This window comes from Zonotrichia leucophrys, chromosome 3, assembly GCF_028769735.1.
Source record: "Zonotrichia leucophrys gambelii isolate GWCS_2022_RI chromosome 3, RI_Zleu_2.0, whole genome shotgun sequence".
In the NCBI taxonomy this organism is placed as follows: Eukaryota; Metazoa; Chordata; class Aves; order Passeriformes; family Passerellidae; genus Zonotrichia; species Zonotrichia leucophrys.
Window position 1 is genome coordinate 28824693 of NC_088172.1, and position 13196 is coordinate 28837888.

The following is a 13196-nucleotide window of genomic DNA, read 5'->3' on the forward strand; positions in this document are numbered from 1 at the left end:
AATCCATCTCATACACAGGTTCATATTTTTGTGCCAATTTATCAGACAGTAGGACTTGGAAGTCCTAGAAAAATCAAAATTAAATAAAAATCAGACTACATGTGATACACCAAGTTACTTTTTGTAGCTTGATTACCTTTTTTTTATAACAATTTCTCTGCAATAGAATTTTAAAAGTAATCTCATTCATAGTTTAGGTATTATATTGCGTACAATGTCAAGGGGGCAATGTTATGGAAGGAATCTTTTAAAAATCCTGTGAGTCATGTCACTTAAAATACAATGCAAGCATCACAATTATAAGAACAAAACAAAAATCTTTTGTTGCAGTGTTTGCCTGCTCTTTTGTAGAAGGTTTCATATATTATACAGTGATACTTGTAGCCAAAAAGATTTAGAATTGCCATGGACTGCCTTTTTGATTTTGACCAAAGGATAGAAAACATTCCTGAGTTCTTCCCTTCCTCTCCATTGTATTTTGAACTCAGATTTACTGTTTACTATGCACAGAAACAATTTCTCAATACAATGAAAATTACACTTGTTCTTTTTAAGAAGAATTTTTAAATATAAAACATGAAGATTGAGGAAGTTTTTGGTTAAAGCTGTTAGTCTCTCTAAACATTAAATCATTACATTCTTACCAGCTGCACTTCTCCAAAAGCCCCTCTTCCAATCACCTTAACAACATCATAGTCTTCAGCTTTCATTTGTAAAGCTCGGATTTTTTCCACAATCTTCTCATCTAAAACAAATCAAAAAGAAGTTGCGATAATGCATGTATTAACAGAATACAATTTTAGCTATGCATTTAGAGTAAAAATAAGCTATTTTTATTCAAATGTTTAGAGCATTCTTGGTAATTGTTGAAATCTGTAGTCACTGTTAATATCCCCTTTCATTATTCTTTGGAAACCATTAGCTGTCTACCTTTAGCTGTAACAAATGAAATATCTTTCATATTTTGCTGACTCTCATTTCACACCTCTAATAATCACTCACAAGCTTATGGGAAGATTCTGGTAATGAAGAGAGCCAGAGATGCCTATCTGGAATTTTCAATCATTCCCTGCTACCTGCTGCACTCCCAGGATCCACTGACACTCTACTGATAATGCAAGGTGGAGTATGTGGTAGGCAAAAAGCACTGCAGGTGTAACCTGCTCCTGGCACACCTGGAGGGTTCAACAGCACTCACATGGCAAGCAATGTGACTTGGTAACCTTCATGTACAACTGCAGATCACACAAAGATCTGGCACATCCACTCACCCATTCCACATGAAACATTGATTCAAGTTTACAAATGAGTAACTGCTGGCTATCTCACACTGCTTTTTTGGTGTTCACTGCATGTGTAGTTCAACACTTCTTAAAATGATGTCTACAATGCTCTGTTCAGTATTCTTCAGATAAGCACTGCCTGTCAGAATGTGTCTTATGAGCAGTTGTGAGAATCTGTAAAAGGGAAAACAATGAAATTCTGATCTCTGACAAGTTCTAAAAACATACAAGGTCCTAGACTTTTTAATCTTGTAAATGAAGCATGCTATGAATGCATTCCCAGCTAAATGCATTTTTAAAATCTATTCTTATTACGAGGACAAAAGATCATCTGAGGCATGACAAGCTCCTACACACACTTAGAGGAAGAACAAAACAAAGCAAAACAGGTGGCTGGAGCAAGAACTCTACCAGGGAAGAGCAGGAAATTGTATGAAAAGCTGTGGATGCTTAGATTCAGAGAGGAGTAGAGGTTTATATACTGCGAGATCCCCGTTTAGGGTCAAATACCATGGAATTTTATCCCTAGAAAGGCATTAAAGAGGATCTCAGATCTGAATACCAGGGAGAAAAGGATGAGAAATACAGTTAATGCAGTATGACATTAAAGATGACATGGTCTAAGGGAGTTAATGATAAGAACATCTAGTAAATAGCTTAACCATTCCTACATATTCATGAAGAGCAACTTGGCAGGCTACAAGCAATCCAAGAGATGCCTGACCATCAGGAACACTTCTTTTCTTCCAAACAAGCAATAGGCCAATAAGGCATTTTACTGAGTTACAACCCTCAAAACAACGACCTAACTCACACCAGACAAAGCTCTCCTTCTGCACAGAGTCCTCTGAAATCAAAAGGTGTTAAAGTACAAGACTCAGCCATAAGAACTGATACCTGTCTTTCAGTTATGGATCACATCAGTAGCTGTGTGTGTTGTACAACACAACACAGGGATTTCAGTAGCAGGGACCCTTATGTCTAAGTAGGGGTGCAACAGAAGTGGACAAGGAGGCACTCTCATTTATTATTCACAGACAAGAATGAACTGGTTCAGAAAGACAAAGTCTGTGGCAGACTTGGCAGAAGCAACTGCAAGATGGTGGAATTTAAGACTCGAACAGACCTGAAGAAGGAAAATAGCAGACCTTGGACTTCAATCCAGAAGAATCGAGCCAGACTATGGCTTGTTTGGAAAACTCATGGGCAGGATCCTGTGAAAAGCTGCTGTGAAGGGCAGAGGAGTGGGCTGATCTTCAAAGATGACATGTTCATAGCACAAGAACAGTCTGTTCTAGTTAGCTATCAAGCTGTTCCAGTTAGAAATCGAGCAGGAATGGCAAGGAGCCAGTCTGCCTAAATGGGTAAACCTCTGCCTCAACTTACCACAAAAGGCAAAGATTTGGAACATGGAAGCTGAGTTGGGTTACCCAGCAGGAACCTCTCAAACTGGAAAAGATGGAATTGGGAAAACCAAGCTCAGCTGGAACTGAAACTAGCCAGGATTATGAAGGGATACAAGAGATTCTATAAATACATTAGCCATAAAAGAAAGACTGAGGCAAATATAGTCCCACTGCTCCCAGTGTGGGAGGTGATCTAGTACCAGAGACATGGAGAAGATCAAGGCAGTCTATGCCTTTTTTGCTTCACTTCACTCTCAAGCCCTGCTCAGGAGCCTCTCGGGTCCAGTGAAGCAGACTTGGCATATACCAGGTCATGAGACAATACAGGATGCATCCAAGTGTGCTGAAAATACCAGTCAAGACCATTACCAGGCTGTTCTCTATCACCTTTGAAAGGTCATGGCAACTTGGAAAAGTGATGACTGGTAAAGCACAAATGCCACACCCATATTCTAAAGGGACAACAAGAAGGCTACAGGGTGGAATAGCAGCCTGACCACACTGCCCAAGATGATCATGCAGAAAAATCCTTCAGGAATCCACTTTCAAGAACGTGATGCACATGGAAGGATAAAAACACCCAGAATGGATCTAGAAAGGACAAACTGTGTTTGACTACCCTGATTTCCTTCAATGATGAAATGTCTGTCTTGGTGGACAAAGGGAAGACAGTACATTTCCTTGACTATAGCATGATTTCCAACACAACATCTCAAAAGTATCTTTATAGCCAACCACGGACTGCACAGAGGAATTATCAGGTGAGTGGTAAAGTTGCTGGCGTCACAGCCAGTGGTTTTAAGTCCAAAGCTGATGCACTGGAGGGCAGGGTGGTTCCTGTGAGTGACCCAGACAGGATGAGTAACGAGTTGACAGGAAGCTCGCAGTTCAACAACAGCAAGTGCAGAGTCCTGTAGCTGGGATGGAACAGCACCACACAATGGAATAGGATGCACTCACCAGCTAGCAGGCACCATGAGAAACAGGACCTGACAGCCCTGGTGGACAACAAGGCAAGCAGAGAGGAATGAGGAGCCAGCCTTTGCAGTGACTGTGTGAGTATGTGCTGGTAAATGCACAGACAGTAAGTGGAGGGAAGTAGATTTCCTCCCCTATCTGTCATTCGCAAAACCATATGTGGAATATTATGACTAACTTTGGGGTCATCAGTGCACAAAAAACACTAAACATTCCATTGCTTCATGGAAGACCACCAAGATGATCACATGATGCTCAAGAGAAGCTGAGAGAACTGCAATTGTTCAGGTTAGGGATGGGTAAATGGTTGGCCTCAACAGAAGTTGAAATGAGGTTTTATTTCAAAGGGGTACAAAGTGAAAGGACAAGAGTCACCAGACAAGATGAAATACCAGAAATCCCATTTTGTAGGAAAAGAATAGTAAGAACTGGGGAAAGGTGCAGACTATCAAGCGGAGCTAAAAGACTCCATCTATGGAAGTTCTCAAAATTCAACTGCACAAGAACCTGAACAATCTGATGTAACCTCAAAACGGGCTTGACTTTGAGCAGAGTTGGACAAGCTGCCCTCCAGAGATCCTTCCTAACCTGTGGAACACAAAAATGCCACTGTAACTTTCTTCTGGAGAAAAGACTGGATGTGACAGGGAATGGGAGAGATTAATGTTACAGTGAGGGAATGATCTGCTAATAAAGTTGTAAGGACAGAGGCAATTAAAATCTCCAAAAGTAAACAAATCTGCTACATTCAGTGTACTTGTAAGACCAAGGTAATTCAGTGTGTCAACAGGAAGAGGAGTTGAGAGAATCATGATGTTGTTTCCATACAGAATCATGAAAGCCTGGACCAAAAGCATAGGAAAGCAACAGTGCTTCACCCACACAAAGTTTATTATTTTTGTTAATAACATGAATTAATTTTGCAGATTGCAAAGGGAATTGCTGCGTTTGGAGCTGCACATCACAAGCCCTGGTACTAGACAAGGAAGATAAATACAAATTCACAGGAAGCAGCAGTAGAGAAAAACTTCAAGTGACAGAGAATGTGCAGTTATATAATGTTACATCTCATTAGACACAGGAATGACATGAGTTTATTTTAAATGTTTCTGTCATGTTTCAGTGTTTTCAAATACATGAAATGAGAGATCTAAACATGTTGAAAAAACAGTGTGTAGTTTTATGCAGCTTAATATCTGAGAAGAAACTCACAGGAATACTTCTGTATAAGGTAGAAACTATAAAAAAGTCACTACAGCTCCAGTGAAACTCCTCAAGCATTAAATAATGCAAACAAGCAATAAAAACCCAAAAATATGTTAAACAACCAGGTGAGGAGTTATTAGTTTTATCATCCGAGTGAAATGCTGAGAATAGAGAAATCCTACTTGCTTTGCTAAAAGATGAATAGAATGGCATGGCATGGCATGGAATAGAATTGAACAGTTCGAAGGGACACACAGTGATCACCACTGCGATTGTCTGACTGTTTCAGGGCTGACCAACAGTTACAGGTTGTTAAATGCCTCCTAAACACTGACGAGCTTGGGGCATTAACTGTCTCTCAAGGAAGCCTGTTCCAGTGTCTGACCACTCTCAGAGTAAAGAAATGCTTCATCATGTCTTGTCTGAACCTCCCCTGGTGCAGCTCTGGACCATTCCCATATGTCCTGTCACTGCATCCCAGGAAGCTGAGCTCAACACCTCCCTCTCCACTTTTCCTCTCTTTAGAGAGCAATGAGGTCACTCCTCCTAACTCCTTTGAAATTTAATAATCTCAGTTAATAATACCACATAGGGATGCAAATGTTGCAAAGGTATCAGTAATACAGATGGGTTGTCTATTTTGGCATAAAATCTTATGGATATGGAGCAGATAATCAATGCATGGAACTAATCTGAAACAAAAAACTGGGGTGCAAGAAGGCAAGCTTAGATTAACCCTGAAGCCACATCGTAATTGCAATATAGTGGATCATAAGATTTAGTTCACAAAACGTGACCTAATCCAGGGTGCAGGAGACCTTTTCAATAGCAGCCTCCTTATAGTGGTCTGAATTTTCAGATTTCACACAGATGAGTTTGAAAGTTTTGGTATTTGTATGCATGTCTCATGAATTTGCAACAGCACAAAGACTAGCAGAAGAAAAAATATTATGTTTAAAGGAAGGCATTAGGTGGACTCCCCAGCCCCACGATGCAATGGAATCTCATAGAAATATTGTGACATTTAAATAAAAGTTCTAAAACATGAGAATACCATCACCTATCACTCAGTTTTCTTCGTTAACACAGGAAGGACCAGGAATGTTAGATACAAAGAGTCTTTAAAGACAACTTTTGATTTACTATATGAAAATGGCATTATAACTTTTGAACAAATAAAGTTTCACTTTCTGAAAGGGCAGAGTGTCTGGATCAGTTGCTGACAGCTGGCAGCAAGAATGTGGCTGAAGGTTGCAAATGCTTGTGAAAATAGAAAAAATACCTGTCTAGGACAATAAAGGGGGATAGGGAGGAAGGAAAACCCCAAACTTTTCTGCCTTTTAAGATTTAAAAAAAGGTTCATATGCAGGTTATTTTCTCTTAAAAAAAACCCATGTGTATCATGCAGTTCTGGGGAGTGTATATAAGACGAAAAAATTGCAAGGGAGTGCAATTTTACCCCACAGATCAGACACAGTCAGTCAATGAGTGCTGCTATGGAGTATGTTAAGTCAAAAGTTGCTGCCCTAGGCAGAAGTCCAGCCAGAAGTTAAACTGAAGTACAGCCAGGAAGTGCTGCAATCCCACAGCTGAACAAAACCAAACAGAAAGCACAACAGAAAGACTGAAGTAATGAGGGGTGCATCTGTAGTGTCTGGTCAAAGTGTATGAAGAAGAAGAAGCTGCTGGAGACCTTGCAGAATCAGGAGGAACTAGAAGGCACAGCTCCAGACAGGGTAATGCTTCCTCCCTCAGAGAAATAAAAGGGGAACATGAGAAATATGTTCTCTTGCATAGATGGAAAAGAGCAGAACACAGGGAAACAGAAGGCAGCAGCCCTCTCTGGCTTACAGAGAACACATCCCTAATGTAATGAAAATAAACCTGATGGCAGGGCTGAATTGCTTTGTATCTACCAAGTACCCAAAAGGGAATGTGGTTAATGACACTGACATATAACTTGTTTATACATCTAAGACATTCTGTCTTACACACTGTGGCCTGCATGCTCTGCTTGGGAAAGTTGGTTATTTGATACCTCTCCTATCCCTACTCCTACCATAACAATATCATTAAGAATGGAACTGGAGCCCAACCTGCTGAGGTGACAGTGAAGACCTGGCAGGGAGCTGCCTTAGAGAAGCCAAGAGAAAACCAGAGGAGCAATTAGCTCCTTAACTCAGTGGAAGTTCTACAGTGCACTAAATTCCCAAGATAGCAAATGGCATCTGACATTTCATGAGTGCTGCTGACAGGAAGCCCAGAGCACACAGAGCTGCAGCCCTGGGAGGCACTCACACCACACGGGGTGACACAGGTTCCTGTCGGTAACCACACGGCTGGGCAGGGTTCAAATGACATTACAAAATGCAAGGGGAGGAACCAGAACTGTTGATTTTGCAGGAAATTAATCTTAACAGATGCATCTTCCAAGTAAGCAGTGTCTGCTTGGAGAGGAAAATGGCCAAAGGAACTTTTCAGGGAGTTTAGTCAGGGAGTCTAGAAAAACTGGTGCACAGGTGCCACATCTCTACGAGAAGTCCCTTCTACTGTAAATACATCCCCTGTCACTACACTCTACAAGTCTGCCAACCTACATAACATCAGCAAATCATTTTAACAACACAGGTTTCCAACTCTTGAGTGATGCTAAATAATGCACAGAAAAATCACTGATCCATTTAGGGAGTCAAGACTTCTGGGTTGTACAAGGCCTATTTATGGCACCCCTCTCTATGCTGCTATTTGGACTTACTCAAAATCCATTTTTTGTGCCCTTCTATCATGATGATAAGATTATAAATGATTAAATGTTTCCAACTATTGCTTAAACCTGTCATTTAACTATTTCAGACTAAATTGCATTGAATGGGAGATCACCAAAAAAGGCACAAGCCATTAAGACATGATTCAACAACTGGCAAATCTTAGATGGCAGAAAAATTGACCTGGAAGAACTTACTCAACCTATTGCCTTTGCCTGGATGACAGAAGAGGAAAAGAGCAAGAAAGATTTCTTACACCAAGCCCATGCTGAAAAACTCAGCTTCCTTTTTTAAATAAGCTAATTAGTTTTTGCTCTCAGAGAACTATGAGACTCCTCTCATTGTTTTGGGAATTAAATATTGCATTACGTTTTTCTGTTCCATGAATATGCTAAAAACCAGAGCAATTTAAAATCAGAATACCATCAGTTAATTAAAGCAACAAAAAACTGAAAAGAAATGGTTGTATTATGTCAGATATTTAATGTGCCTCTTCCAATAAACACAGGCTAACTTTGGTTCAGTACCTTAGAGGAAGTGGTAAGAAATCAGAATAGTAAGGCAAAGCAGGCAATTAAAGCATTTCTCTCATATCAAACAAGTGAAGAGATTGCTTTGGTGAAGTGGTCACAGAAACAGAACACATCAAACTCCTATAGTGTGGACAATTAATAAACTGCCTTTGTGAAATAGTTGAAACATTTGAGTTTCAGCTTGCAATTATGAGTTGAGCTAAACATAAATTAATGTCTCAGCTGAAGTGCAAGCTGTTTCATTTTTAAATTAAAAAAAAACTATTAATGAAACATTAACCTGAATAGTAATAACTTGACATAGGTTGGAAGTAGGGTGTATACAAGCCCCTGGGATTGTGGTGGGGAAAAAAAATATCTCTCAAAATGTTATTGTGGAAGAATTAAGTGATTAAACTGACTGTAAGTGTGATAATTATTTAGTGCTCTCCACAATTTCTGCAGACTTGTGTAACGTGGATAAGCAGGATGGCAGTGACCCTGCTTTAGCTGCCTCTCTGTGCAGCACAGTGTAACTCCAGGAGGCCCTGCCACTCTGCAGGCTGGCCTCAGGAAACCCTGGGCAGGGATGCAGGCTCCAGGCCCCTAGCACAGACTGCTCAGCAGAGTTTGTCAGAACCTTTTGACAGCAGTTCTCAGCTGGGCATTTGCAGCAGCTCTTCAGATGCTGAGAAAAATCACAAGAGACAAGAACTCGCTGTTCCTTACCCTAAGAAGGCAACAACTTACAGTTCCATAATTTCTCAATACAGTTCCCAACTTTTCTTCCAGGCCCAAGGTTGCAAGAGTCTTCAGCAAGCACGTGCCACACTCTTTCCAGTGATACCTGCAACCCTCAGAACAGTTCCCAAGAAGACCTGAGCTATGGGTTTAACAATTTTAAACTGCATAAAATGGGGGTGTCAATAAGAACCCAGTTGTCCTGTTTTTTCCTGTATCTGAGTGGCTCATTTTGTGCTAGCACAAGTATCAGTGAAGTGAAATGAAAATCAGAAACTGGTCTTTGCTTTTATTTTGCCTGACTAGTTTTAATAAAAAGAAAAAATGAAACCTGACTGTCTGCATTAATTCTGCTCAGTTTCCCTGTGTAGTATATAACAAACCATACAACCACCTGTGTCAGAAAAGACTTTGAAATGGATCACTGTGGCAGGACTGATTCTTTTGCAATATCAAAATACTACCAGCCTTGAATGTTTACAAAATTCTCATTTCACAATTTATTTTTTCCCAAAGTGTAAATCACAGAAGATATGCAGCACTATTTTTATTCTCTCCCAGTCAGTACAGAAACAGCAGAGAAGTTACATGCATGATTCTTAAGCAAGATGCACTGCCACACGATATGCTGGCCAAAATAGTCAGGTGCTGCATGCTTTTTTAGAGTTCAACAGGTAAAGATGAAGTGCACCCTTAAAAACTCTTTATTAGCTACTATGAATTTTTTTGCAACACATCTCAAAATTCTTTTAACTAGTATCTGGCTATTTCAACAGTATACTGTCAGGTGATTTAAGAATAAAAAGGCAGTAATAAAATTGTGAACAAAAGTATATTTTCATGTTTCTGACATTGCTGGTAGCCTCCACGTCTCATAGGATACTTAAAAATATTTACTACAACAATGATAGAGAGCCTAGAGGAGGAGAAGGAGCAACAGCCTTTGAAAAAAGGGAGACGGTCAGCCAGAATATTCAGGGGCTGCAGAAAACAAGCAAGAAAACAAACAAAAAACAACCAATCAAATAATAACCAAAACCCCAACCTGCTCCTGAGGCTAAATTGTTTTCCCACAGTTACTATTTCTAATAGTTAAAGGACACTGGTCTTCTGATCAGAGAGAGGCTTCTAATTTTGTTCTACTGAAAAAATAGTAATGTAAAAGCAAATATGACCAGCTCATAGAATTTGCTGATAAATTTTATTTATGTCATTTTCATAGGGGTTTCCCCTCACTTTACACATACAATGCTCAGTTGCAAATAACAAAGATACTTAAAATGCTGTTTACAGACCCTTTCTTTCATAAATATCTGTTTGAATTCCTTTGAACTCAAACTGAAAATAATCCTAAGATATGCCTCTATGTCCTAATCTGCTCTTTCTTATTTACTGTATTATAAGTGATTTCTCCAAATGAGACTTTACTGGCAACTGTTAAAGCTGTATGTCCATCTACAGGGCTCTGCTAAATCTCATGGAGAAGCACTGAATTCCAAACAAAGAACTCACCACAAATTACTACACCAGCCACTATTTAAGTGAAGAGTTTGAGTGGATATTCCAAAGAATCCCAGGGCAACAGAGGACAAACACATACAAGGTCTTACCAGTAAAGAATTGAAAAGGAGTTGCTAATAGGACTGCATCTGCAGAAACCTAACCTCAACATAAGCAACAGTAAAGGTTTTTTTTTAAAAAATATACATCTCAAAAGAAGCTCACTACAAAGCATAGTTATTCCAAGAAGGCTTACTCACTGCAAATTACAAAATAATCTGTTATTTTTACCAGAAAAAATGTTCTGCTTATATACAATAATAGAAAACACTTCAAAACCACAAAATACAGCTACTTTGATGTAGAATCATATGCTTAATAAACTACAAGATCCTGTCTACAATTAACTTGGGGTGAATCACAAACATTCACCCCAAGTTAAGGTTCAAAAATGAAGCAACAGATTTTAAGGTACAACAATTTAGTTTTAAAAACCCACAGAAGTCTTCTCTGTTAGATTCAATATGACTATGTAAACAATGTTGACTTCAGTGTAATGAATTTCTGAAGAATAATAACTAGGATTTACTTAGCAAGTTATGTAGCTACACATACGTAAGATAAGAAAATAACATTAAAGGGGTTTTCCAACTGTATTTAGGAAAATAAAAATCTGGTATTTTCCAACATATTTTTACAATATAACAACTCCCTTAAATGAAATTTCTCTCAGTAATAAATGGTCCTCCAAAGCCTTCTGAAGCTCAGTTTTATAAAAATTAGTAGAATAACTATGAGTAATGCATTTCTGATCACTCAACTTCTTATGATTGAGATCACAACAATGTCATTGTTCAAGAGCCACTTGCAACTTACATCTATTTAAAAAATTATCAATGTTCTTGTTCTTCCTCAGCGCTGGATAATCCAGATCAAGGACCAAAGAATTCAAGCCATCCTGAAAAAAAAAATAAAAATAAGTTAATTGAATTCTAAAAATCTTAATTAACAACTTAAAATTACTGCACTGAGACTGATTATACATTATTCAAGCACGCATTACATTCCTAGTAGGCAAATCAAACAAGCTCTCAAGTATGTTTATAAACCAGCAGAGGAGCCAACACACACTGACTGGCTCCAAGCTCTATAAACAGTACAGCTATACTACCACTGATTAGTGGCACTGGGATTTAAACTGGAGTAGTAGTTTTAATCTTAATCAGTAAGTAATCTCACTCATTAAACACTGATTTAAGATACTGAGTTCAGTCAATCCATTTTTCTTACTTCTGTTACACTTTTCCTGCAAAGACTTTATGTTTGTATATCCATATTATTGCTTTGATCAAAGTCTTTCTACCTTCTCATTCTGGACATTCAAAAACCAACCACACATTTTTCTTGGAAGCAAGGCATGACCTAAACCTAAGAAGACAATTCACCATGCAATTCAGACTCACAACACTAAAATACCTTTTCTAAGTGACTCAACAGTAGATGAGCCAGAACTCTACATGCTGTTCTGCCACCCATTATCAATGCCTCAGCAGAAAACAATTGAGACTCCTAAAATGGCAAGCGATGAGATCACCAAAACTAAGCTAAAAATAGTATTTTAAATGCCTGTTATAAGATTTTACTCAGTTCCACCTTTCTGCAACCTGGAAAAACTTAGAAAATTACTCTTCAAACACAGAGACCTTTCCAGTTACACAGGGACAAATAAAACTAAAAATTAGCTTCAGATACTAAGAGCAATATAAACCATTCATTGTCAGCAGCTGCAGTGTTCAGCCTGAACTGGCAGCTTTATTTGTTGCCCTAAGAACAAAATCCTGAGACTGCTTTTTCAGGTTTTTGATCCTTGACAGGGCATCACAGAGATTTAAGTCAGAGACCACATCATGTTTATTAATAGGCAGCCAACAGAGCTAGACAGCTTTTCGGTCTTCTTAATAACTGAGGCTATAGCTAACAACCTGCTGATTTTATATTTTTATTAATATATCTGGAAATGCATAATTTATTGCAAATATTACTAAAATTATTATATTCATTTTAATAATGTATCTGGAGAGATTCAAAGGCAACACCTAAGACTATTAAATACATTTCGAATGCTGCTTTGTCCTATGTAAGCTCATACAAAAATAAGACCATTTCATCCATGGCAGTATCAGTTTACATCACAAAACACATTAGTGGTTAAGACAATTTCCAGAATGAAGAGATTTTATTTATTTATTTATTTTTGCCTCCTAACAAATGAAAGTGTCTTGGAAAGTGTCCCAGACATGTCGATGGAGTTTAGGTTTGAAAATGATTAAAAGCTGGTTGAAAGACTGGGCCTGGGAGACTGATCAGTGGCACAAAGTCCAGTTGGAGCCAGTCACCAGCAGTGCACCCCTGCACTGGCACTTCTCATGGACACAGAAGGTTTTCAGAAAGGTCAACGAGGGGAAAAGTCAAATCCTGCTGCTGGAGAGGAAAAACCCCAGGTACCAGGTATAGACCTTGGCCTGACAAGCAGGGGAGCAGCTTTGCAATGAAGCACCAGAGGGTCCTGGTGAGCAACAGCTTCCTCTCTACTCTGCACTGATGAGGTCTCACCTGGAGTGCAGTGCTCACTCCTGGTCTCCCAAACCATCAAGGGCAGGGATCTACTGGAGTGAATCCAGCAAAGGGCCAGTAAAATTAAGGCACTAACACATTTCTCCAAGAAATAAAGGTTCAAAGGGCTGTGACTCTGCACCCTGAGAGGAGAAGACTCAGGCCAGGGGAGCTCATCAGTGTCTGTAAGTA

At 39.1% G+C, this 13196-nt stretch overlaps 1 protein-coding gene across 2 annotated transcripts in view; it reads right to left on the reverse strand.

Annotated features, from left to right (window-relative positions):
* Nucleotides 1-13196, reverse strand: part of ROCK2 (Rho associated coiled-coil containing protein kinase 2) — a 104398-nt gene that overhangs the window by 52355 nt on the left and 38847 nt on the right. For both annotated transcript variants that reach the window (XM_064707723.1, XM_064707722.1), the window contains exons 2-3: nt 11268-11349; nt 645-745 (exon numbers count right to left, since the gene is read on the reverse strand). In XM_064707723.1, coding sequence (XP_064563793.1) covers nt 645-745; nt 11268-11349 — 183 coding nt within the window. The remainder of the gene's footprint in view (nt 1-644; nt 746-11267; nt 11350-13196) is intronic.